Raw genomic sequence first — 26,061 nt, forward strand, 5'->3', positions numbered from 1 at the left:
CTGCGCTATTGCCAGGGGTGGACTGGGGACCAAAAGAGGCCCTGGAAATAATTACTGGGGACCAAAAGAGGCCCTGGAAATAATTACTGGGGACTAAAAGAGGCCCTAGAAATAATTACTGGGGACCAAAAGAGGCCCTGGAAATAATTACTGGGGACCAAAAGAGGCCCTGGAAATAATTACTGGGGACCAAAAGAGGCCTTGGAAATAATTACTGGGGACCAAAAGAGGCCTTGGAAATAATTACTGGAGACCAAAAGAGGCCCTAGAAATAATTTTTAAAGTGGCCCCTTATGACACATTTTCAGCAAGCCCAATGCTTTTCCTATGAGAAAATGTGGAACTACCACACAAAAGGTTGCAGAGACCCACCGGGAAATCTCCAGAGTTCCCTATAGGCCAGTCCAGCCCTGGCTATTGCAGTGTGACTTCATGTTGTGAGGCCCGTCTGGGGTAATTCGACTTTTGTTTTCAATTGGTTTAAGCTCTGTTTATTGCCTGCGTGCAAAACCGTGAGTCCTGTATTGGCGCGGCTGAGGCCTGTCCTGAGATGTGCGTGTGTATGTGGGGGTGAGGGAACTGGTGTGAACCATGTTAGCTGCATTGCATTACAGTGGAAGGCCGCTGTACACCACATAACGCTAATTCAGCCCCCCGCCCCCGACCCCCTCAGTACTGCAGACATTCCTTGCCCTCTGTTTATACTAACGAAACTTGTATTCCCTCCCAAACCCCTGTTTCCCACCCTAAAACCCCACCCCAACAGTTTCCCCACAAGATGTAGCCCTTTGCCCCACCCCCACATACATTTTCGATATATTTTTCCTTAGAAAAGATTCGATATATGCGCATTCCTCATAACATTTTCGTTATAAAGACTGCATACCGAATTATGTCTGCAGGCGACGTGCACAGCACCGTTTCGCTTCTGCAGCTAGCTCTGGTAAACACTTCATTTCTCCCGACATTCAAAGTGCAAGCACCTGGTAAAACTGGCAAATGTTTTTCACCCCAACTCCCATCAGCCCTGCCTATGACATTTCTAGTGGGGTGGGCTGGTGGAAGCCATATTCAAAATCATGTGAGGGGATACACTTTGCTGACCCTGCCTGGTGCCTACCCCAACTTGTGTGTGCGTATGCCAGCATAGCAGTGTACAATCTACACCGCTCATTGTATTGACCCGTAAACGTGTTGAAGGTCTGCATAGGACAGGCTTGGTGGACTTAATATCTTCAAGTAAAGTTGTAACATTCTTCCTGGGGTGGGTCCTTTCGAGGGGATTGTGACGTACCAGAGAGATTCATTTTTTGGATGGCCGAGGTGAATGCCATCGACACTTGACGAACTGAAGAGGGGAGCGGGAGATCCGGTGAGTGGGCACGCAGGCCCGGCATGTCGGTGAAGCATTACAAAAGAATACTCTTCCGCCTCTCATTCAACCTTCTCTGACTTAATTCCTGCACCGAACGCCTTGATGCCCAAGGGTTTAGCTCGCTGCTACAAATGTAAAAATAAATAAATAAATAGGATCTCCCTGAAGCGTGGGTGCTCAAGGGACACTTCCATGCTTCTACATTTAGATGTATGGGTGCCTTGCTGCCTGGCACATCAAGGTTGGCATTGTTCAATGAGTGAAGCTGTAACAATGACCTGCACGTCCTCCGGAGTAATGGCTCCCAATGGGTAGTCTGGCAGTGGGGCGCCAGTGCTCTTCCTTGCAACTATGGCATGGGGTTCAGGGGAGATCTGTGCTTCCATGGAAAGCAACTGGGGAAAGAGGTTGCTCTTGGGGGTGATGTTTAATAGGGTGCTGGTGCCCAGTAAATAGGGTTATGGTGGTGTGGGTGAAACCACCATGGGTAATGCTGGTAAGGGGGCTAGGGATCAGGTTGTTTGCCATAAGGCAGATGGTCCAGTGGGCAGTGTGTCAGGGAAAGTGTGACGGGGCACTGTGCTTGGTAAAGGTTTTCAAGGGAGCCAGTCATCACAAGGTCACTGCAGCGCCATTCAAGGATGCTGGGGAGCGAGTAATTTACCTGGTTGTCCGTCATGGTCATTGGTCATTGGCTCTTAATGCAGGATCCATCCCCTGATCACCTGATGACCTTGAGGAATATTGACCGTAGACATAGCTCCCTGTTGCAGCTGGAGCTGGAGCTGAGCATCCCACCCCCCACACCCAGGAGTACCGGGTGCACAGGCTGCCCGTCAGGTGGGCTCCCGAAACTCCATTCATAGGACTACCATTCCTGCACATGTTGAGCCTCTGCCTCCAAACTATCGCCCCCCCGCATCTCCAACCGGCCGCTCAGATTTGAGGCCTTTTGCCTGGCCCCTGATTGCCCAGTGGCAATGCCGCCCCCAAGGCCATGTGCAGCGCTGACAAAGGCGTTGGCACTAAAGAAAAGAACGGCACAGCATGTTCTCATAATGGGGCCTCACAAAAGGAAGAAACACAAAGTACCCAACCCTTCAGATGACAATAGAAAATCAATGGGAGACTAGTAAAGGGAAGAGCACGATAGACTATTGTACTCCCACGCAGTAACAAGCCCGTCCAATGCCAATAGAAGGTGTAATAAGCTTCCATTGCGGGAAGCGACAATGAAGAGGCCCACTGTGCAGTACGGTTGAGTGTAGCACGGTGGAGTGCACCAACCTACACAGGATGGCGAGGAGCTTGTGCTTCGCTGCAGGCGCTTGAACTGTGGGCGTGGCCTCTTTTTTCCTTTTGCGACCTCTTCCATTTCCTGGCACTTGCATAACCCAGTGCTGGGTTACCGACTGAGAGTCATCTTTTGCGTGGCAGGTTCCACCTCTTGCTGTTGAACGTGTTGGTCTTGGTCTGCGTTTAGCGATTGCTGCTATCCAGTCACATCGGGTCTTGGCGAGCCATTTTGTTCAGGACTTTGCCATCTTTCCCTCGGTTTTAAGCACTGCGCAGCAGGGGCGTTGCTAGGGGAGTGGGGGGGGGGCTAAGAGGGCTGTAGCCCCTGATCTTTTGGTTGTAACCCCGGATAGAATCTCAGGAGCTACAGCCAAAAGACTAGCTAGCCCCCAGTCCCAACACCAGCGTAGCCCCGGGTCTTTTCCAGGCCATTGGCGTGGCAGCAGTAGTTCTATCACGCGAATGCTTTTCATTTTCTGTTGGGAAGGCCTTGCAGTGCAACAAGGATGTCGAAGAAGCCGCTGGTGTGTGCGAGGGACAGGAGGAGATGATCAAGGTAGGTAGATTGTCCGGATCTATGTGATCACTGCGGTTATGTCGACTACGAAAATGTCGACTTCCATTATGGCGCATGGAGAGAGCACATAGATCACTTGTTCCCCGCGTTCCCTACTTGCTCCCCCGCCCCACCCCCCAATGCACTTACCATCTCGACAGCACACACAGAAGTGTGCCACCCACACCCCTCTATCTCTGCTGCGTTGGTTCCCATACACTTACGTGGGTCGGAGCTGGCGCCGGAGGGTCCTTTTTTTTTTTTTTCTTATTTAAAAAAAAAGTTTTATTTCTTACTTTCTTGTCCCCTGCTCTCCATCTGAAGCGAGGGACCCCTCGCGCTGCCCATAGTCTGTGTAATGGGTGATGCGGGGAACAAGTGATCTATGTGCTCTCTCCATGCGCTGTAACGTAAGTCGACATTTTCGTAGTCGACATAACCGCAGTGATCACATAGATCCGGACAATCTACCTACCTTGATTATCTCCTCCTGTCCCTCGCACACACCTGCAGCTTCTGGTGTCAGGAGTTTTGTACTACGCAAAGGCGCAGTATTGGTAATGTCGCTATAATCATGGCAACATTTTAGAACGATACCCATTGTTCCTGTGTACAGAATGTCTTTCCAACCTACAGGGTGTGTGCTGAGCATATGCAGGTATTGCATGTCATATGCGCCATGCATATTGGGACATGAAAATGCAGCTTTGAGAATCTACTACAGGACTGCCCGAAGAACGAGGCCTAGCCTCTGGGCTGCCGCTACCGCCCACTAGCAGCCTGGCCCAGTGCTTTAAGTTGGTTAAGAAATCGAGGGGGGCCTTCATTTGGGGGCATGGCCTAAAAGGTACACACACCATAATAAGGTACGAAAATAAATATATATCAATGCTTAAATTTATATTTGTTTGCGCTCCTTACTATGTTTTGTGTACTTCAAGATGGCTTGAAAAGTACACAAGCCATAGTAAGGTACGCACACAAATATATAACATTTATGTGTGTGCGTACCTTTGTTTTGCATACTTTTCAAGCCATCTTTTTTAAACATTTCTATGTTTATAAAAGATGGCTTGAAAAGTGCACAATTCAAGCCATATTTTATAAAGCTTTGCAGACAGACAAAGCCCAATGAGTCTTTGTCCATCGGCAAAGCTTTATAAAAGCTGGCTTGAATTGAGCACTTTTCAAGTCAACTTTTATAAAACTCGAAATATTTAATTGAATCCCCAGTGGGACAGTAACTTCCTCTGGTGATCCCTTGCGCAAGGGGAGTCACGAGAGGAAGTTACGGTGACTGAAGTGCCAGCCAGCTACAGCGACGCTGTTGCTGGCTGGCACTTCAGTCAGCTTCTCTCACTTAATGGCAGTCGCATCTCCCGTCGCGGCTGTGGCTGCAGCAGGATAATGCGTCCTGCCAAAATTGTGCTGCGAACGGGGGCCCCCGGCAGGGCCCCATCTCAGCCGCACCATTTTGGAGACTGCCAGGTCCTGGCCCCGGCTGGCCCAGGCCCACTTAAAGCACTGGCCTGGCCTTCAAACAAGCATGTAACCCGACTGTATGCCGCTATATTTTAGCTGTTAAGTGCTTATAATTGACATTTGCAATATCAGCCAACGCACAAAGAACTATTTGTGCTACAAGACCCGTTGTCTCAGGAATGTACTTTATTTTGGGGATTTATTTTGGTCCCATCAACAAAATCCGCTCCAAGGAGCACATGTTTTGATTTCAGGGAGCTGTACTAAAATCAGTTTTACACTCGCATTGGGTAAAGAGTACCTTATGCAATAATAACTATGCGCTTTAATGTATCGCATAAAAGCAAGTAATCATTAGAAAGTGGATAAAAACACACTGCACTCCATAATATTGACTGTTGACTGTGGCAAAATGACATTGTTGGAGCGGATCAGAGCATGCTGGCAAACTGCCTTAGGTGCTCACCAGTATCGAAATCCAGTGTCCCTTCTTATGCCACGAACACCAGGCAGTCGGTCAACCGGTCATCCTCCAATGTTCTAGATATCCATGGGCCACTGAGCAGCTATCTGTTTTAAAGTGGGTCTGCATCACGCTCTACCTCCTCAGTGATCCAGGTTACGTTTTGTGGTCAGGGCATAGAGTTGCTTTGACCGCCCCTTTTCCCCGTTGAATGACAATGCGCCACCTAGTGGTGAAATGACAGACCGTATCTTGGAAGGCTGCGTCTGGCGTGTATCGGAGATACATTGGGTATGAAATAGTGCCAAGATTGTTGGCAAGTTGGCTGATTTGGCCATAAATACAAATACTATATACAAATGTAGTGCTCAAGGTGAATATACACAAGTAATTAAGTTCTCATGCCCTAGGCCATTGTGTGTAAATATTAGAACGTAATGTTTGCATTTAGTAAGATCTAGATGAATTCTTATACTCTGGTTCAGAACTTTGCCTGACCGAGCGCACCAGCTTCTTGGGGTTTTTGCTTTTGAGTTGTGCGTAGGTTGATTGTAGTGTTACAGCCTCCAGGATACGGATGCTGCCGGTGAATAGATAACATATCTTGACTGTAGATAATCATTGAACACTAAAGCAATACAGATCAGCCTCTGAGCCGCTCTCTTGCGTTTTCATATATCGCAGTAGTATGTTGTTCAATAGGGACTTTATACTCTTATTACACAGGACATCATCCAACGTCGCACAGCAATCTCTCAATTTACTTTAGAAAAAACAAACATTATATTGTAAAAACTTGTCCCGAATGACGGGAAGCTACGTATTTACTCATCGTACGTGGCAAACTTCTAAAACCTAGTGGCAAATGTCATGGGCTTAAAGGGAACATCTACCTATACTTTCTATGGGCTACAGAGATGTGATTGGATTTCTAAGGTCAGGTGGGCAACTAAGCCTCACCCTAAAACTGGTCCCTACGAACGTCACTAAATACACAACGTCCCATTGGATCTACAACTATGGGGCTCTTAATCATGTGGCCCCCTACAATTGGGTGGCACTCTTGCATTTTTCAGTACTTTTCCACCTATGTTAGCAGCACGCAGGCTGAGCTGCCAGGTGCTGGTGAGCTGGTCATAACCATAGCTTCCCAACAATTTAGTATATCACCTCCTCAGTGGTCTGCTGTTAATTAAGGCTTTGAACTTGGCCTTGAAAATGTTCTTTGCTCTGGAGAATACAGGGGAGTCCAAGCACGCTCTGCCCTCATGTGTAGGTGTGACCGGTGTGTGTGTGTTCAACTTCATCCATTCACGTGACTGAAGACTACAAAACCGAGCTCTAGAGTATTTAAAATCCTTTTCTTAAATAGACCTCTGACGTCTTCGTTGTTTTGTCCGTGCGCTCTGAACAGAAGTTTTGTTCTTTCGCACAATTTGTAACTACATTCTGCTCATCCACATCTGATAAGACCTTGGTCTTCATCCAAACTTGCCTTGCTGAGATCTGCTTCTGTAAGTCAACTGCTTTTTCAGCTGCGACACACTGGAACAAAAAGAGGCCTCTGCTCTTTTAAGTCCAGCTCTGCTATAACGCATTGTGGAAAACGTCCATACTTTACTTGATTCCTATATGTATACGTTGGCGCCTGCCGCAATCTATACACTACGTTGCCAGCCTTAAGAATACCTTGTCTGCTTGCATTTCGTTTGCGTATTTACACATATAAAATGATTCAATATCTTTCGTTTCTGTAGCATACGTTTCTGCATCTTGAGCCCAAGATGCCACTTATCTTTGATACTTCCTTGATGCCTTATAGAATGCTTTCATTCTCTTGTCTCTGCATCTCTTCTGTATATATTGGTTCAGCTTCATTTGCGTCTACACCAATCTGCACTTTCCCTCATAGGTTCTGCTTCTTCCGGGATTTAATTCTAGGGGCCATCATACTGTCTTGTATGCAGATGTGGTTTTCTTAATGGAAACCTTGCTTCCAAGATTCTCCTTGAGATTGGTATTTTCACTGGAACTGCACGTGTCTCACAATCTGGTACCCAACATATAGCCAATGTAGGCGAGATGGTTGTGGTGGGGGTACTTGGCTCCTCCTCTACACTGCTGTCACTTTAGCTTCACAGGCCTTTATCAGGGGTAATCTAAAACCTCTGTATCGTGCATTACAACATCACAGGCCACTCCTTTATTGTAAACTGTTATGTGCTACCTCCTCCTTGTGGTAATCCCACCTAATGTGTCAAGTGTTTTCACAAACAGATATTTCTAATCCTTCGCTCACTCGAACGCAGTACTATTCATGTGCCAAACGCGCAGTGGTGTTCAGCCTCTTTGGGAAAACAGCCTTAGGTTTCTTAGGTCTAGTGCAGGAGTATATTTGTGTACCAGAAAGATAGTCCGTAAAACCAATGAACGTGTAGTGTCCACCTCTTCTCTGCTTTCTCTCTCTCTCTCTCTCCCTCCCCTGCTAACCTACCTGTCTGCTGTACCGACTGGTTGCTTGGCTACTCTGAGTCTCACTGTGCACCAGGCCTTTCTTAATCAGTCACCCTTGCACTGCCTCCGGGCCTACCATGCACTTGGGGACTGTAACTGTAACCCTACAGTCCCTTGTTCACCATGCCCTACCCAGAGCCGCGCTGTCTAGGCTGCACTTACTCAGAGCATTGCTGCCCTATTTTCCCCTCTCTTTCCCCTTGCACTTCTTGTTCTGCACTTGCACGATCTGAATGGCACAAGGCCTAGTAAGATCGTTTGTCTTTTCCTCCCTCTGTCTTCCATCTTTTGTCTTGTACCACCTAGAAACACTTTGTACAGGCGTGTTCTAATTGACTTATCATATCATTATGAGGTCAGAGTTAACCCATTGTGATCGTGGGAAGATCCTAAATTTGGTGGGAATAATAGAGCATTCCTGAAGATGGTGTTTGCCGGTCCCCGGATCTCTATTCCACCTAGTGTGGGCCTGCCCAAAGGCAGAGGTATATTGGAGGGAAGTGCTGAAGCCCATCAAAGAAATATCCAGGCTCTTCACCCCTTGGAACCCAGGAATAGTCCTTCTAGGCGAAACCGGAGAAGGCGCATTCCCGATCTCAGGCCAAATCCCTCGCCTCTGCAATCACCTACTACTAGCCGCGAAAATTGCAATGGCCCGACTAAGGAAAGACAAAAATGGCCCCTCGATCGCCCTATGGTGGGCCAAATGTTGGGACATAGCAGTTGCGGAAAAAATCACAGCAATACGTTCCGACTCCCTAAATGGAACTCTGAATATATGTGACCCATTCTTAGAGTATGCGGCCAAATACCCCCCACTCACAAGGTGGCTCCAATGTAGCCCACTCTACTGAGCCCCGAATGACCCCAAACATGCCGGAATCAAGTCAGACAACCATCCGGGACCGATGACCCGACTGCTACAGCCAGGATCCCGCCGTCTCTCTCACCCCCAGCCTATAAAGGCATCTAAAGACTTCAATTGATATATCTGATAATTGTTGCATTGTTGTACTGAATATGATATTTTGCAAAAATCAATAAAATGTGGTTATGAAAAAAAGAAATGTATCATTTTAAATAGGTTGGCGATCGGACGCTCTTGTGGGAGTCTATTAGAAATTGTAATGTCCACTGGTGTATGTTCTAATGTCTTTAATCTTGCCTTTACATAAGGGCTCAGATGGAGTATGATCAGCATCATTACTCTACCTTCTTGGATGCCCCAATGTTTCTGCTTTTTCTAGAAGGTCTGCCAATGAACCCTATCAAAGGCAGCATGAAGTCTGTGCAAGCAACAAGTAGCTGTGCACTAGCATCTTTGGGCGTAGCTCATGCGCACAATGGAATTACCATAATAAACTATCTCGGACCCAAATAATCGGACAGACTCAATATGGCAAAGTACAACTTTATTGTCAGTTCAAATAAAGCTGTGAAATCTGGTGACCATACAAATTGCAGCTCACTCACTCTGTTACTTTTCCACTATACAAAGACTGTACACTTCTATGTACGTCGGTTATGACGTCACCCTACGTGGCAAACAATAAAACCTATCAATTGATTAGGGGAACATATATACCTATAGTATACATAAGTGTTAATGACACCATTGGATGCCCCTTATCTGTTAGCCACGCCTCAAACTACCTCTAAATAAGTATAATACAGATTATAGAGAAACAATAACAGCAGATTGGCTTCTGCAACATAGTATAGCATGCTGCTACATAGCCCTTTACCATTGATTGGCATACTCTCCTAACCTTGACATTCGGCTCGTCGGCAGCACGTAAGCAAAACGAAACCCAGGTGCGAGAAGCAGTGCCAGACCACTCCCCACATTGGTCAATTAGCCTACCATCTCTCATCAGTTAGACCATGAGCCAAAGTTTCTCCTTTGTAGCTGACTGTTTTCTTCTGTGGGACTTTAAAGGGAGTGTAGGTACATCGCTATCTTCATTTGGAGCTTGATGAATAGGCCTTGTTTAAGAGTATTGCACCACGTGTCAGTACACCACGAATTTGTCAATTTAGACCTTTTATTTACTGTTATTTGATTCAATTATGTTCTTACTCCTGGTGGCCTCTGGAGGCATGGTTGTTAGGACTGATTTTCTATACTCTGGCCTGGTGGACAGATGTATAGAAGGCCAACCTGTATTGTGACAGGGACAACTCTGGGAGCTGTAGCCAAACCAGTTCAAGGTAGCAGTAATGAGAGGTCTAGGCTAAGTCTCAAGAGGCGGTGAGCTGATAAATGTTCCACAATTAGTACACACAGTGGGAATCACAAATTACATTTAGACTGTATGCATATAAAGAGTACATTTCTTATGGGCAAATATCACTATGAAAATGGCTAACAATTAGAAATATCACACAACACTAATAGATTACATACATACATTCACCAGTGTAGGGCATAATATAGAGCAATGTAAAAGAGCAGATTAGTTGCATGTACTACAGGTCCACAGAGCATTAACACTAACTTCAAAAGTCCTTCCCTAAAGGCCAAAATTTCAGGAAAGTTCAGAAAATTTGATGCAGGAAAAAATGAAGGTAGGGTCTCTGGGGTCCAGTGAACAGTTACAACGGTTAGAGGACAGTATATTCGAATGAATAGACGTGTCCCCAACTTTCGGAAGGCTTGCGCGAGAAAGCAATGGCAAAGCCAAAGTATAGCAAATGAAGTTAGGAAAACTTTTAAAGGGCGTTTGGGGGCAGGTAAGAACCACTGTAGCTTACCCCCCGTACTCCGATTCTTCCCAGTACTTGGCAGGTCAATGGAAGAATGTCTGAGGTTACTTTTTCTGCCGTCAGCCTCAGACCTTGATGCGCAGGGACGCAGGTTCAAGCTGATCGCCGGTTGTTGTCTTTTGCTGGTGCAAGGACTCTCAATGAGGAATGCAGAAAAACATGATGCAGGACCCCTCTCAGGACTGGACTCCACGCAGGTAAGCAGTTTTGGATGGTGGTCACCCCAGCACGGCAACGCAAAGGGTCTCACTTGTCACAGTCAGACTTTCCCTCCTATCTCGGTCCCCTTGATGCTAGGACTCTGAAATATTGCCGAAGTAAGTCTTGTAGGACAGGCTAAGGATCCCCCAAGTTCCAAGTCTCAGCTTGAAACTGCGACGTCGGCAGCACGGTAGCCCAAACTCTGAGCTGGGCAGCCACAGGACTGTCCCGGGACACTTCCGATAGCTCTTCTTCAAAGGGTACCGAGCAAACGTCTGGAGTGGATGTTCCCTCACAGGCCATGAAGAAGGCTAAATAACAAGATGACAAAGGGCAAGCAAAAAACCATGTGGCATGGCCATGTTTGGACACTAGCCACAGTTAGTAGCCAAACACGGTAACCGCGGTAAGGCTAAAACGAAAAGCACCAAAAATGGCAAAAAGTCACTGCTGCCACCAGCCTCTCCATTTAGCACACATAAAGTAACCAAAAATCCTTTGAGTGTTAGTCTAGGGCAAAAACAATTGTACCCCATTTATTTGTTTGCTTTCCCTCCAGAGACATGTAATGGACCAACCCCTCCCCAACACTCGCCAACATATTGCAGTTTTGCACCTGTCCTGACATTTGGAAGCAAGTGAAGTATTTTGGCTTCACTTGCCTTGCTAAGCTCATCTGTTTTGGGAGGCACTGGCCCATCCTTCTGGATATCGGTGCTAGGGGACTCTGTTCTCCATTGTGGCATTCTCTGTTTAGTTTACTCTGCATTTTTACCTTATAGTGAGGTGCAGAGGAGATACTGTCTGTCCCTATAACTTAGTTTTTCTTAACTTCATGGGTTGTTGCTTGATTTGTCCCAGAAAGGCATTTTAGCATTTAATGCCTCTTAGAGGTATCTAGTATTCATCTAATGATTTTCCATTGAATGGCTTTCCATCGAAAAATATTCATTGAAATATTTTTCCATCGAAATAATCTTTCATTTAATATTTTTATTTATATTTTTCCATCGAAAATGTATGTGTATTTGGGTGGGATAAAGGGCTAAAGGGTTAAATGGTTACATCCAGACAACGGGGACCCCCAGTTAAAAAATAAATAAATAAATAAAATAATTTGTTGTATGGATTTTCTATGGAAAGGGGTATTAAACCACATTAGATTAAAATAAATTCAATGGAAAGACAATAAAGCCCTCTTAGATTACCATATACTCTCAAAAGGCTGTGCCACGAGATGTTCACCTGCCCTTTGGCCCAGTTTATAGTTTGGCCTTCCTTCTTGCTTCATGGGGCCATATTTGTGATATGGCCCCATGAAGACCTTTCCTGGTGAAAACTAAATCCCAATGACAAACGTGACCTCAGCACCCACAAACCATGGAACTCCTTCATCGTAACCAAGACACAGATTACAGGGGGCACAATGGTTTCAGGAGCTGCCAAAGTGGTACTTGAGTGAATCCGAATACAGAAGGTGAGTAAACGTATCTGTTACTATCCCCCTACCCCAACAGGGTTTAATGGGTGTAAAGTGCTTGTCCTACCTCTCCCTTGCCCGGCCCGAATCTGTGCAGTTCTGGCCAAGGATCCTCCCCTAACCTTCCCCTGAGGTGGTTGGATTGAGAGAGGATCTATGAAGAACGTTCCTTCAATTGATCTACTACTGTTAAACCCTAAAGACCGCTAGCCTTCTCATAAGAACGGCCTTGGGACCCGTGACTCTATGGACACTAGAGCTTCTCTGTTGCAGCTGGTGAAGGACTTTTTAGTGTAGTGCCTGCTTTTTAATGAAGTGAGAAATGTTTCAAAGTTTTTTTTCTTCCTCTTACATTTTAGTTCTCTAATCTGGTTATTAATTACTGTGACGAGTCGGGGCTCATTAGCCAGAGCCCCCAAAAGTTAATGTTCATGTAATAATAGTCACTTTTTTTCTCTAAGCCTGGCTGCTCAGTCACACTGCCGAGATAGTTTGGCTAGACATTAGTGTCTTTCCCTGTTCACCAGCATAGGGTGATCTCTCAATCTGCCCACCGGGCTGATTCTGAAAATCTATCTTAACACCTGCTATGTCGGTCTCCCTGCAGGTGCACAGAGAGAGGAGATTGTCAGACTACTGGTGCCCAGGATCGCTGGCTATGGAGCTACAAGACGGAGGAGAGATGCTTGAAAGTGCAGGAATTGCATCCGGCCAACCTAAGCCGGACGCATCACACTGAGGTATGGATCGCTGCCCACTCAACCCTTTATCCCCTTAACATAGGCCAGCCTCGTCTTTACGCAAGAGGAGCTGATTTGGCAGGCTGGTGGGATAGCTCAGCGGGTTGAGCACTTGCTGAGGTGATCTGTGTGTGATCTGCATGTCGCAGGTTTAAATCCCGGCAAGGCCAACTGAGCGTTATACTCTTATGAGGTAGATAAATGAGTGCCAACTTTGGTTGGGTGATACTGTATGTAAATATGTTCCATGTAAAGGGTTTGGCGAAAGTGTTTGTATAAATAATACATCATCAGGGAGGGGACACACAGTCCTGCACACCTACTGTGTTGTACTTCACCACAGCCCAACAGTCCATCAGTACCGGATTATGAGAAAATCTCATTTTACACTATATTGCGCAGTCTGCCTGTCAATGCCATCAACATGTTGTGCCTAGGGTCACATAGGCCTCTATCGGGGCTGGGGCACGCCTGATGTTTCTATGCGGAGGGATGGCTGGATGTGCTTGGGTGGTGATTGCCCTCTTTCCTTACTAATCCTTTTGTGGTTTATGGTCTGTGCAGATGCCGGTGATCCTGACCGTACCAGGCCTTCCTGCCCTGGATGAAGGCTTCACCTTCGACTGTTCCTTTGGTGACTATAAGAGCCAAGCCGAGGTTTTGGACACAGAGATCTCGTGCGAAGCACCGCCAACCGAGCAGATACCACCGAGCCAGCAGGGCATGGGTGAGGCATCTGGTACTTTTAATAGTATATTATAATCCTATGATTTTTTGGCTTTGCCCTTCATGCAGGATTTCTTCTGCTTCTAAGAACTGTAATTGTAGATATCAGCAAAAGCAATGGTTCTTAATTAATCACTCAATGAAAGAATAAACGGGTCAGTCGTCTCTGGTGAGATCTGTACCTGTGACTCTGGGTTTGCCCTGCTCGGGTTCTAAATCACTGCTGGAGGAAGTGCACATTAAAAGAGATTTACTGTACTACAGTCGGTGATATCCAAGGATGGGAGAATACAGGAGGTGAGTAAGCAAATCTGTTCCGATCTCCCGACCCCCACAAGGTTTAACAGGCATAAAGTCGTTGTCCTACCTCTTGCTTGCCTGACCCTAATCAGTGCAGTTCTGCGCAAGGATCCTCCCCTGTGCAGCACGAAATTGTCCCAATTGCGGGGACACGAGTGCCCACTTGTTGCATATGCTGTGCGGCTGCTCTGCATTGACCGGATACTGGAAGGAAGTGTGTCACACACTCGACGAGATAACGGGGCGGCCGCTGGCCTTGACGGCATCTTTACTTTACTTTAATATTTGATACCACGCAGACCATGGACCCGAGGGCTTAAGGGCACCAGAACAGAAAAAGTAACAACAAATAAGCAAATAAAATCCGGGCAAAGCAAAGAATTCAGAAAAGTAACGGATTCAATTAAAAAGCAGAGTGTATATTGGGTAATGTCGGGAAGATGAACATTTCAAAGCGTAAATGTATCAACCTGGGGCTTCTACTAGCCAAGGGGGGCATTCTCACACGATGGACACAAAAGGACCCACTACTACTGTCAGACTGGCTGCACGATGTTTGGCCAAGCGTCACGGAAGAACTATCTCGCTGCAGGTATCGGGGAGTCGTCTGGGAGATTTCCGCCAATATTTGGCGATAATGAAGAGCGGGGGGGGGGCGAGAGTTGCATTATGCATGGACTGCTTGCACCTTATGTGAATGTAACCCATGTTCCGTCACCTGTGAGCAATGTAAATGGATAACACCATCCCCTTGTGCATAAATAACGTTTTTTTTTTTGTTTTTTTTTTAAAGGATACTCCCTTGGGCTTCCCCTAAGGTGGTTGGATTGGGAGAGGGTCTTCGAAGAATGTTCATTCAATTGATCTACTACTGTTAAAACCTCAAGACCCCTACCCTTCTCAAAAGATCGGTCTTGGGACCTGTGACTCTAAGGGCACTGGGCCCTCTCTCGTCTAACTGGCGAAGGACTTTTTAGTCTAGTGCCTTTTTTTTTAAACAATAAAGTGGATGGTGTTTCTAACACTTTTTTTTTATTTTTCCTCCTTCATATTCTATAATCCCAACGGTTTCAATGGCAAATTGAAACCCTTGGGCCTCTCATGGCTGCAGAAAGCTCACATAGCTGGAAACCTACGGCGCTGGCAGGTGACTGCGGCAGGAACCTCATTGCACGGCTGCCGGTCATTGGCCTGGCACTGCTTTGGTCCGGGGGCATTATCATATGAAATGCGCACTCAAGGGCTTGCATATGGAGACTGAAGCAGGGAAGTGCCTGGGGATGCTCCTCATTGCCTGCACTGACAGCGATACTGAGGAAATTGGGATGGTATGGGAGGCAGCACTCCTCCCTGCACTGAAGGGTGCTTGCTGGTGGGCCTGTGCACTGCTTGCTGTTCTAGACATCGCTCGTGTGCATGTCTAACGCAAGGAATAGACTTGTTGGCTGCTCTGCCTATGTGAGCTCTGAGTGGAGCTGATGGTCACCCCTGATTAAGTGGAGTGTGTATATATATATATATATATATATATATATATATATATATATATAATAGACGAGCTTAGTTTGCAGGTCACAATTGGATGGCCTGTAGAAAGATGCATGGATGGGGATTTGAGATCTGGGCTAACCCCAGCCCTCTGTGTGGAACTAGGAAGAGACGAGCCATCCTTGAGATGACTTACCTGCAACTTTGTGAAAGGTGTTGGAAAGAGGATTCTGGGGGGGGTAGCAGTTTTGTGATCCTCTTGCGGTGAAACTGTCTCTGTCCAAGGAAATCCTGCTTCAGGCTCTTCCTCCTCTTGGATCTAGTGGGAACATCTGGACCTGACACCCCTGTGCCCTGTGTGCACATTTAAGTTCCCTGAACTTGGTGTACCTACCAGACCTTAAGAGGGCCCCTGCTGCTTGCTGGCACCCGAATAGCGTTGTTCCTACTTAATAGTACCCACTCGTTCGTGGAACTTCTGGATCAGACCTTTGCAGCTGCTTCTCCTGCAGTTTTTTCATCACCAGAGCATCTAGTGACCTGTCAAAGGGGTCATTGTGTTTTCTCACTGCTCCTGTGGTCTTGGCCTCCATTTTGTTGGTCGCAAGAATACTGATGTCCAATGTTGTGGGCCTGTGTCACAATTCACAGCCTGTAGGCTTCTCTGGCCTCTGTTCAGTCATTGGCCCTCTACTCCAGTGTCTCTGCTCTGAGATTTCAGTCCTCCTTCATGGCCCCCCTGTTCATAGTATTCTCTGCAACAAGGCATGGCACCATCTCTGCCGTCCTTCTCTCTTAAGAGTTTGAATTTGAGGGGAGCTGGGAGCTATTTAGCTCCTGGTTGTAGCCTAGCAGAGCCTGGTTAGCTTGACGTCAACAGCTACCAGGAGCTACTTTTGGCTCCCGATGCCAACTGATGCTCAACAAATTTATGTGAATTTAACTCTGTGCTTTTGGGACAATTGATAAATACACATACGACATTTAGAGCAGAAGGAGTCCTAAATAATGGACAAAATAATATCTGTGCTTATGTGGTAGTTGGATTTGCAGAATGCTATGCACTAGCTCCTCATTTGCCAGAAGAGCTCCTGGTCCCTGGTTAATGCTGGATACCCAAGCGCTGCTTTTAGCTCCTGCTTATCCAATCTAAATTTCGAGCTCCGTCTCTGGGCCTCTGGTTGTCAAACCTGGGTCTGGAACTCCTCTGGTGGGGTCCTCCATGCTTGCCAGGCAAAACGTTGCCCCTCCTGCGGCTCCTCTGGAACACTCGCCGATTTCATTTACGTTTCAGTATGACTGCAGGTTGGCTGGTGACTTGGTTATGTTATCCTGTAAACTAACAAGTGCATGAAATGTTACTAACCCGGTGAATTGTACTGAATACTTGTTGAGATAGAGGGGTGTTTGGGATTTTTAGGTGTAGTGTTCATTTCTTTTTTTAAAAAAAAAACTTTTTTTTACTACTACTACTCTTTGCTAAAACATTTTAATTGCGTTGTCTTTTAAAAGTCACTTCACTGTTTTGATAATACGTGTAACCTTACTGTATTGCTCTCCCTTCATTGTGTGCTAATGTGTATCTAAAACTACCCCTGGGCCCCTCATTGGCGTCCCCCCAGAATGCTCAGTCTCACGCTACCATAGAGAGGGTCTGGACTAATTCAGTGAAACCCTGGAAACACACTACAGCTCAGTCTTACCAAAGTCTCACCAGAGGCCTCGTGAAAAAGGTCCCTCATACACTCGGCAGATGTTCACTTTGTAAAAATAGTGCCAAGCCCACAAGCCTAGTTATTGTGACATAAGAAATAAAACCGTTGTTCCGATTGGGAGGGGAGGGGGGTGAGTATGCGAGTCCCTAGTTCTTTGGATCCTCTTTTTACAAACCCACGCTTGTTGCTGGGGGCGAATTTGTGTGGATTGAACCAGGTCCCTTCCGGAGGTGGGGGAGAGGTGTTTTCCATCTACCCGACGATAATGGTATTATTGTATAGATGGACACCTGCTGGCTAAACGGCACCTGGACGTGATTCGGTGAGGGCGGGGGTCAGAATATTTACTATTTTTTACATTTAAAACCTAATGAAAGGACTTTCTGGGATGTTCTTTGCTTGCAGCATTACTGATATAGGCTAGATCTATATTCCTTGCGGTAATAATATGAAACTAGGGCATAGACATGCCTGGGGGTGTTCTTTAGTCAGGACTGTCCATAAAAAAAAAGGTGAATAAATGTCTTTTTCCTTCTAGATCACGTCATAGTAAGCCTGGCTGTGATGTTCGGTGACGTCATTGTTGCTTCAACAGACTTTGCCTTCTACGACTGTGCAGCCGTCATGGCCCTTGCCGTCTCCTCTCCGTGAGTCTGGGAGCTCTGAAATTGCCGGTTATATCTGGGACATGTGTATCTGATGGGTAGAAGGCTGCCATGTCAAAATATTGTCACAATCAAACGATTCACAGTAGAACAGCGACTCCCTCTTACGTTCACTCCCTCTTACGTTCACTCCCTCTTACGTTCACTCCCTCTTACGTTCACTCCCTCTTACGTTCACTCCCTCTTACGTTCACTCCCTCTTACGTTCACTCCCTCTTACGTTCACTCCCTCTTACGTTCACTCCCTCTTACGTTCACTCCCTCTTACGTTCACTCCCTCTTACGTTCACTCCCTCTTACGTTCACTCCCTCTTACGTTCACTCCCTCTTACTCCCATTCACGCTCACTGCCTCTCACGCTCACTGCCTCTCACGCTCACTGCCTCTCACGCTCACTGCCTCTCACGCTCACTGCCTCTCACGCTCACTGCCTCTCACGCTCACTGCCTCTCAGTCTCACAATGTCACATTCACACTCTAACCTTGACTCACTCTAACCATCACTCACACTGCCTCCCCCTCTCACAGTTCTATGACTGTAGGCCGCGCACAAAAGGTCCCACCCACGATGCAGCACAAAAGGTTGCAATCCCGTGGGTGCAACCTTTTGTGCGCTCCTCTCTCCACCCGAACCCCCTCGCCCACCTACCTGCTGCAGGCTCTGGCCTCTAGCCGCCGACGCCCGGGTTCCTTCTGGGCTCTGCAGAGGCCATAACCGGAAGCCCGAGGCACAGCAGAGCACGCTTTTGTTGGCAAACGTTTGTGACCTGAGCTTTCAGGCATGCGCTCTGCAGACTGCGAGCACCCTCACACTAACACGCACACTAACTTAGTTGATGGTTTCTGATGCCCTTTTTGCACTGCCCTCTGTTTTAACTCGCTAGTTAGTGTGGTGGTTTCTACCAGCCTTGACGTACTTCTGTTTGTACAGATTAGCAGACTGGTTTGATGCTTTGTGCCTTTCTTTGCCCTCTTGTCTTCATGTAGACCTGGCTGGTACGCCAGGCATCCTGTGCACTTGCTAGTTGGGTTGGTTGTTCAGTTGCTCTTTGCATGCTGTTTTTAGTTCATGATCATTGGTTGGGTTTGTTTTATGCTGCCTTTGGTGGGGTGGGGGGGCATCCTGTGCACTTGCTAGTTGGGTTGTTTGTTCAGTTGCTCGTTGCATGCTGTTTTTAGTTCATGGCCATTGGTTGGGTTTGTTTTATGCTGCCTTTGGTGGGGTGTGTACCTGGTTCAGTGGTTGGTTTCTGCTACCCTTCTCGGCTTGGTACTGACCTGCTAATTAGTGTAGCCATTTGTACTGCCCTTTGTGTAGACTTGCATATCAGTTGTGCCCTTTACAACCTGCTCCTTGTGCAGATTCAATGAGTGCTTTGCAGATGTTGCTGTTTTCTGCATGCTACTCTTCATGTGTAGATTACCTCACCAAAGAGTAAATGATGGCAGCAGTGGTCGATGTGTACGAAAAGAAGTAGCCCGGCTCCTTGCGCACCCCATCACCATGCCCCCTGCCATGCGCAATCCAACCCCCAAACATGTGCCAAACATGTGCCTGCTGTTTAAGGGAATGTTCAGTGCAATGCACTGAAGTGCAACTTTCAACTTCTTCCTACACAACACCATTCCGGAACGGTTTCTTTTTAAAATAAAAGTATAGGAACAGTAAAACTTAATTTAAAAAAGTAGAGGAGCACCGCTCCCACCCACTTCGACCACTGGATGGCAGTGCAGGCAGGTGCCAGACAGGTGCAACGTTTCTGACCTTATTCTCGAAATTTCTGATGCTAAAGAGTTGGTGTTACAAAGTTAAAATGTTGGTACTCAAAGCTTTTCCTTTTTGCTTCGATACTAAGATGGAAAACCTCTAAATTGTTGTGGGTGGCATAACTTGGTTTTTCAATAAAGACTAGGCCAAGATTTGCACCATTCCGACCAGTAATGGCACTGACAATTACCTGTAAATAGACTTCTGCCTGGTCTCCATCAACCACTGTATTACATATGTATTGTTTTCCTACTGTCTATTTGTTTAACTTTTCTCTCACTGTAACCAGAGATGTTAAGCCTTCTGTAACCTACGCCGTGATACCCCAGGTTTTGCGCGTATAACAAATACAAAAAATAAATAATCTTTTTCTAATAATTTTGTTAATCCATTTTTGAGATGCGCAGGACAAGTTGTACAATGGGCTTCTTCAGTAGCCTCAATCCTGTCTATTCTCCCCCCCCCCCCCGTCCCAGATGCCGAAGTTGCGTCAGCAGCCCGTGGTGTTGTCACTGGTGCGTGGCGCAGTACACCTGCACTCCCATGGACAGCTGCAATGGGGAGGGACCCCTCATCTACAGCTCCACAGTAAGTCTGTGACTGGCCCGAGCGACTGGTTCGATCCTCCTACTGTTGTTGGAATCTAGGGCCACTGTGTGCAACGCTGTCAGATAAAGTTTGCGCTCTCGGCCATATCCGTGTTCCATTTTCCAAGTCACTGCGGTGTGTGCTCTTCTGTGCGCACCACATAATTAAACAAAGAGTTGGCTCATAGGCAGATCTGTTGGTTACACTCTGTGGCCACGTGTAGGGCTATCTGTGTGTGTTTCATCATGTGGACCCATTTTTGCATGGCTATGTAATACTAAGGTTCTCCAGGTTGCCCTGGCATGGGTGCCTAAAGCATTAGAGGTTGTGTGGCATGGGATTCTTCATAGACTTATGTAAACTTTGTATTGTGTGAACCTATAAGAGATGCCAACCTGCATAATCGATGTGGTGGACACAAGTCACTTATTCTTAAAGCAGGGAACCATGCTCGCTTGTGAGAGGGGAGGATGGGAGGCAAAAATGGAGTTAGCCAAAATACACTCATTAGCCCACTCTTGTTTTTTTTTCTTTTAGCGCCCAAATGGAAAGTTATCTGGGCCTGAAGCCTGCCCCAGTGTGCAGGGAGTCCAAGGCACCCAATTGTTCCCCGTGGGCATCGACCGAGAACTGGACCTGCTTGGCGAGAACCTGGACTTACTTCAGGTGTGTAACCACCACGCGTGCCAAACATTCTCAGGCCATCACATTGGTCTTCTAGTTACATGGCTGGGATTCTTCCTCCAGGCCACTCACAGCTCATCTTCCCAACATGCTGTAGCACACAGTGGTGACGAGAGAGAGAGAGAGAGAGAGAGAGAGAGAGAGAGAGAGAGAGAGAACACACACACTCAAATTTACAAAGTGAAGCAACTAGGTTTGGGGTGCAACCTATTTAAGTCTTGGGGCAGTGTCGGAGTGAAGTCTGCGTGCTACGGTGGCTGGAGGGAAATTGAATGAGAGAGGTGGAAACAGTGACCTGTATTCCAGCAAACTATGGATTGTATCTGATGTCCGATCCGTGTAGGGGTTAATTCCCCCTTCATAATGATTAAACAAGCTTAACAGCCTCCGCTTCAACAAAGTTAAAATCCCAATGGCCACTAGGCTCAAAGTCCTGTGTACTCTCTGGCATTGAAGTACTCGACTCAACCGCCTTTTTCCTGTTGGTCAGTGTCATTCTGGGTGCGGGGGGGGGGGGGTGGTTGGCTGGCACGAGAAGCCAGTGCTCATTAAATAGTCTTTACACGCAACACGACACAGAGGTGCGTGAAACTTGTTTATAAAATGACTCTTGTCCTGTGAGAGACCCTGCAAAAATAAGTAGTTGTAGAGAAATACCATATGTGCCCCTTTGGGTGAAGTCTGTGCTAGAAATGTGTTAATGCAATGTATTAAATGACATGGTACAATGATTTATCAATAAACACGCTTGAGGCTGAGAGTGCAGTTCCCACTCGCACCGAGAAAGAATCGCATTTCGAGTTCGCTCTGAAAAATAATAGCGTGGGTGTGCAAATAAAACGCCTGTGCGTTTTATCACCTCTGAAAGAAGTACACTCCCTAACACTTTCTGCCTGGTGTGGTGTAGAGGAAAGAACAATGGAGCGTCATGACGCGATCAAGTTAATCAAGAGGTATGCCTCGCCAAAACGGGACCAGTATCGGTTACACGCTACAAGCAGCATGCGTGTCATTATTGTGTGGTGCCACCGACCCACTAGGCCCGGCCCGCAGCCACATCACACCTTATAGCTTGTATTCGATATGTTCGCACATTACAATATCACGTCATCCCATTTTGGCTTTTTCTCTTGTAGGAAACGGATTAATCCTAGTTTGGCTGAAAAACGGTTGTATATAAATTTCGCAAACTGCCACTTTTTGCGACGCTCTGAAAATAGCAAATTGTAAGCTTTTTTGATACTGTCTTTTGGCTCATTTTAAAGGGGGTTGTTTCTTTGTTCTCCATTCCCCCTCCTCCACACACCTTTACATGATGTATATGAAAAAAAGAAGGCACACCAAGTGCACATGTCACACTCTGCCACACCACCAAAAATAGTGGCTCCACAGTTTAAGTTAAAAAATGTATAAAGTTTATTGCAATATGATTTTTAAAAAAGCGCTCTGGCAGCAAGACAGGAGAGCAAACGTAACGCGTTTAACACACAATCGGGTGCTTGATCAGACAGACTCTTCCCATCAGTACTTGCCTAAATGGCCAATCTTGTTTATTTAAGCCACTCTATGGTATCCAAAATATGGCGGCCATCTTAACCTAGTATCCTTCATGCTACAGTTCCTGTGGTATTACATGCTAAGCCAAAACCGCATCATGTAAAATGCTAATACAAGCACTGATGTAAGACTATCTTTTATATGGTTTAAGGGTACACATTCAAAATGTAATAAACTCATTTAATAAAACTATATTCTTAATTCTTCCCCAAAAACAATTGGATGCTCACTGCTTTCAAATTCCCCAAAATCAAATGTGCATGGAATGCCATATGCAAAATACACCAGTGCATAGGATTGTAGTTAAAGTAGTAGTCAACAAAAACACACTTACTCTTAATTCCAACACTCGAACGTATGCATAACATTTCTACTGCATTCGCTATCTGTAATCTTGAATCCAGCTAAAATTGCTATGGAAATTGCAAAGTGCATATTTGTACAAATCTGCAAGTGTGCAAAATTATGCTTGGAATAAAGCTCAAGTTTGTGCAGATCTGCAAGTGCAAAATGCATGGAATAAAGTGCAAAGAACTGTAAACAATCTAACCACAGAAATGCACCAAAATACAGCTAAATATCAATAACACTTATTCTAAAAATGTAAATTCATGCAGAAATGTGCAAAAGATGCTATAAATAAAGTGCATAGAACTGTAAACCAGTTCTTGCCTAACAATAGACTCGCTAGATATGCTGAACATAGATCCAAAAGGCTCCTGCTATTATCGACATTCCATAATAAAGTGCATTGAATTGTAAGCACATCATAATAAATGCAGAATATACTTATACAAAAAAAAATCTCAAAGGCAAAAAGGGAGAAGAAAAGGCAGAGTAAGCAAAAGTGTCCAACTCGGAATGTTCACAATTATATTGCAATAAAAGTGTGAGGCTCCTCATCGATGGTATGGCCTCGCTGGACTTTGGTTTCAAAGTCAATAACCCATTGAGTTTCAAGTTGACGCAATGTTAAGGTTCTGTCGCCTCCCCTTGGATGCTTCAAAACATGATTCTCGCCAAAGAAAGAAAAACTATTCAGAATATCCCTGAAGCTTTCATGGAAATGTTTAGCAATTGGGTGAAAACAGTCAGTGTGTTTTACAGCTTGTATGAATTGCAAAATCCAGATTTTTTTCGTTTTTTGTATTTTTTTTTTTTAGCTTGCAAATAGTACTCCCCACATACTGTCACATGGCCAGCACAAAACATATACCATAAACTCAGCATTGCATGTAATATGTGAGCGAATGGTGTCGGTGGTATGTATCACAGGATGTGAACGTTTGAGTTTTGGCGCAGCATACTGTCAGTCCTTAGACTTCTGACATCTGTAAAATCCCAAACGCTTTACATGCAGCCAAATTAGTACTCTCAGGAGGAAAATAGCTTGAAACAAGTTTATTTCAGAGAAGGAGACCTCATAGTAATGCTGGGTCATTCTGGTAAGATTTTAACAAATATGCATACATTTTTAGGACATGCCAATGTCTAGAAATAATATCACACATATATCGTGAGTCGCAACAATATGTTAAGATTAATCTGACATGAAGGTCACCCCCATTGTACTTTCTTTGATTGTTGAAGATGGTATCACTGTTTAGACATCTGGCTTTATTGAACGCTTGTTAAATTACTTTTTTAGAATATCCTCTCACAAAAAAATTCGAATCAGTGATAGATCATTACTCCTCAAATTTTGTCCGTTCAGAACCATTCCATTTGAGACGTATACATTCACCATAGGGGATACTGTTAATTCATGTTGCCGGATGATCTCTAGTAGCAACAAGAGGAGCAGTAGAACCTGTAGGCTTGCGATCTACTGTATGGTCATTACGGAAATTCATCAGCTTTGGGTCAAAAATTCTAATTCTTATTTTCTTCATCTGTATGACTGCAAGAGAGCTAACTCGCACTGGACTTGAATACGGGAGGCCATTCTGTGACTTCAGCCCACTGAATCCCACTAGTCACACATTAAGGTATACTAGCCCCCAGCCAGACAAGCACGCAGCATGTTTTCTTTGGGACACTCCAAACCTCAGGGGCCAAAGGTCTCCAAAGGGCACATCCGGGTCACATTCCTGGGGCAAAGGGGTGTTAAATTGGTCCAAAAAAAGGTATGAGGCCATGCTCCAGATGTACAGTCCAGTACTTTTGCCCTCACACTGCCCACCTACTTTGTGAAAGTGAAGTCCCATGAATAGCTGAACATTGTGCTGTTTGCAATGTGAGAAACATGAAGGTGTCTCACCCGCTAGTCCCTGAGGATCTGTCCTCCAGGTGGCCAGGACACGGCCACTGCTTTTGGATCCAGTTCCTGGGGGTGGATCAATGCGGGAGGATCACCTGGATGAGGGGTCCTCGGGAGTGAAAGTGGGACACCGCAGGGTGAGACGCAGTATCCCCTTCCCAATGAACCCTTTTCCCCATCCTACCAGGTAGGATACCTAGGAATTCAACCCCCGTCCCCTTTTCAGACGCAAACACTTTGTTACAGACAGTTCACTGTGAGCGACAATGGGCTAACACCAGAGCCGTACACCTGACATGTCCCAACACCATGGACAGGCAGGGTCAGGCAATTATGGATTATTACACACACCAGATTTCCATCACACTTCCCAACACGGATAAAAGGTGGAGCACGAAAGCACACTCTGAGCGAGGCAAACCACACGAGGAAACAGTTCCAAGATGGCAGTTTAATACAAGGAGAAAGACGGCGAGACCAGGGGGCGTCACAAGGAGGGGAAGGACCTGTGACCTCTAAAGACTGTTACTTTTGCGAGCCTTGGAAAGTAAGAAACTGAAGCCCAGGAACTAAGGCTGATCAAACCTGCACAGGGTGTGGGAGCTCCCCGGGGCTCTCCTGCATCGACAACCAAGGCGGGGAGGAGCAATTACCGCAGAGGTACTGTCCTTAGCTCCTACAACAAAGCAGTGTGAGAAAAGACAGCACAGCCGGTAAGTCGGAGAGACTGATACCAGATTGGCTTGTCTTTTGAGGTTGCAAGCGGCAACTGTGTATAAAGATAACTGTGTGAGCCGTTGGCGATGAGCAACGCAAGTATAAATGAACCAAAGAAGTAATTGAACTTTGTGATTGAACTTTGGGAGGCAACCCAAGATACCATACACATAGTGGTCCGGCGCCACGTGGGTGCTCATTCAAAGGTCTCTGTTAGGTATCCAACTGATTCTGAGTGTGAAAAAAAGAATACTGAGATCAAAGTGGTCATGCAACGAGTCTTGCTACATCCCGTGCACATTCTAAAGTCTTCGATAGTTTAAAGTACATCGCAATTGGTCCGAGCCCGGCTGAAGGAGAATAATTGAGCAAATGAAAGGGATCTCAGCCCGGCTGAGGGGAAATCCGGGGTGAACCGTGAGTCACCCGAATAATAATTATCTGAACATAGTTTGAAAAGGATCTGAGCCCGGCTGAGGGAGATCCAGGGTGAACACCCAAATTGAGTGCTAGAAAAGGAAAATGTTTTTCTTGTTTTTAAACCAGGCCTTCTGAGTCCAGAGACTTGCAAGAAGCAAAAGACTTGGACACAGGAGGTCCTGAACTTTTAAAATGGAACTGTATCCTTGTGATGCAGAAGCCAGTGTTGTGTGCTTGGCTCGAGTGAACCGCCTTGTCCCGTGCTGAAACCGTGGGGAAGGGAGCCATTGGCTCGAACAT

General features: G+C 46.0%; 1 protein-coding gene across 4 annotated transcripts in view; it reads left to right on the plus strand.

The window, feature by feature from the left end:
- The window catches only part of PLXNB3 (plexin B3), a 446,830-nt gene that overhangs the window by 304,557 nt on the left and 116,212 nt on the right, over positions 1-26,061 (plus strand). For all 4 annotated transcript variants that reach the window (XM_069645379.1, XM_069645380.1, XM_069645377.1 and 1 more), the window contains 5 exons: positions 12,741-12,873; positions 13,438-13,600; positions 17,641-17,749; positions 20,012-20,123; positions 20,661-20,789. In XM_069645379.1, coding sequence (XP_069501480.1) covers positions 12,741-12,873; positions 13,438-13,600; positions 17,641-17,749; positions 20,012-20,123; positions 20,661-20,789 — 646 coding nt within the window. The remainder of the gene's footprint in view (positions 1-12,740; positions 12,874-13,437; positions 13,601-17,640; positions 17,750-20,011; positions 20,124-20,660; positions 20,790-26,061) is intronic.

Source organism: Ambystoma mexicanum, chromosome 2p (genome assembly GCF_040938575.1).
Source record: "Ambystoma mexicanum isolate Mex_15411 chromosome 2p, UKY_AmexF1_1, whole genome shotgun sequence".
Lineage (NCBI taxonomy): Eukaryota > Metazoa > Chordata > Amphibia > Caudata > Ambystomatidae > Ambystoma > Ambystoma mexicanum.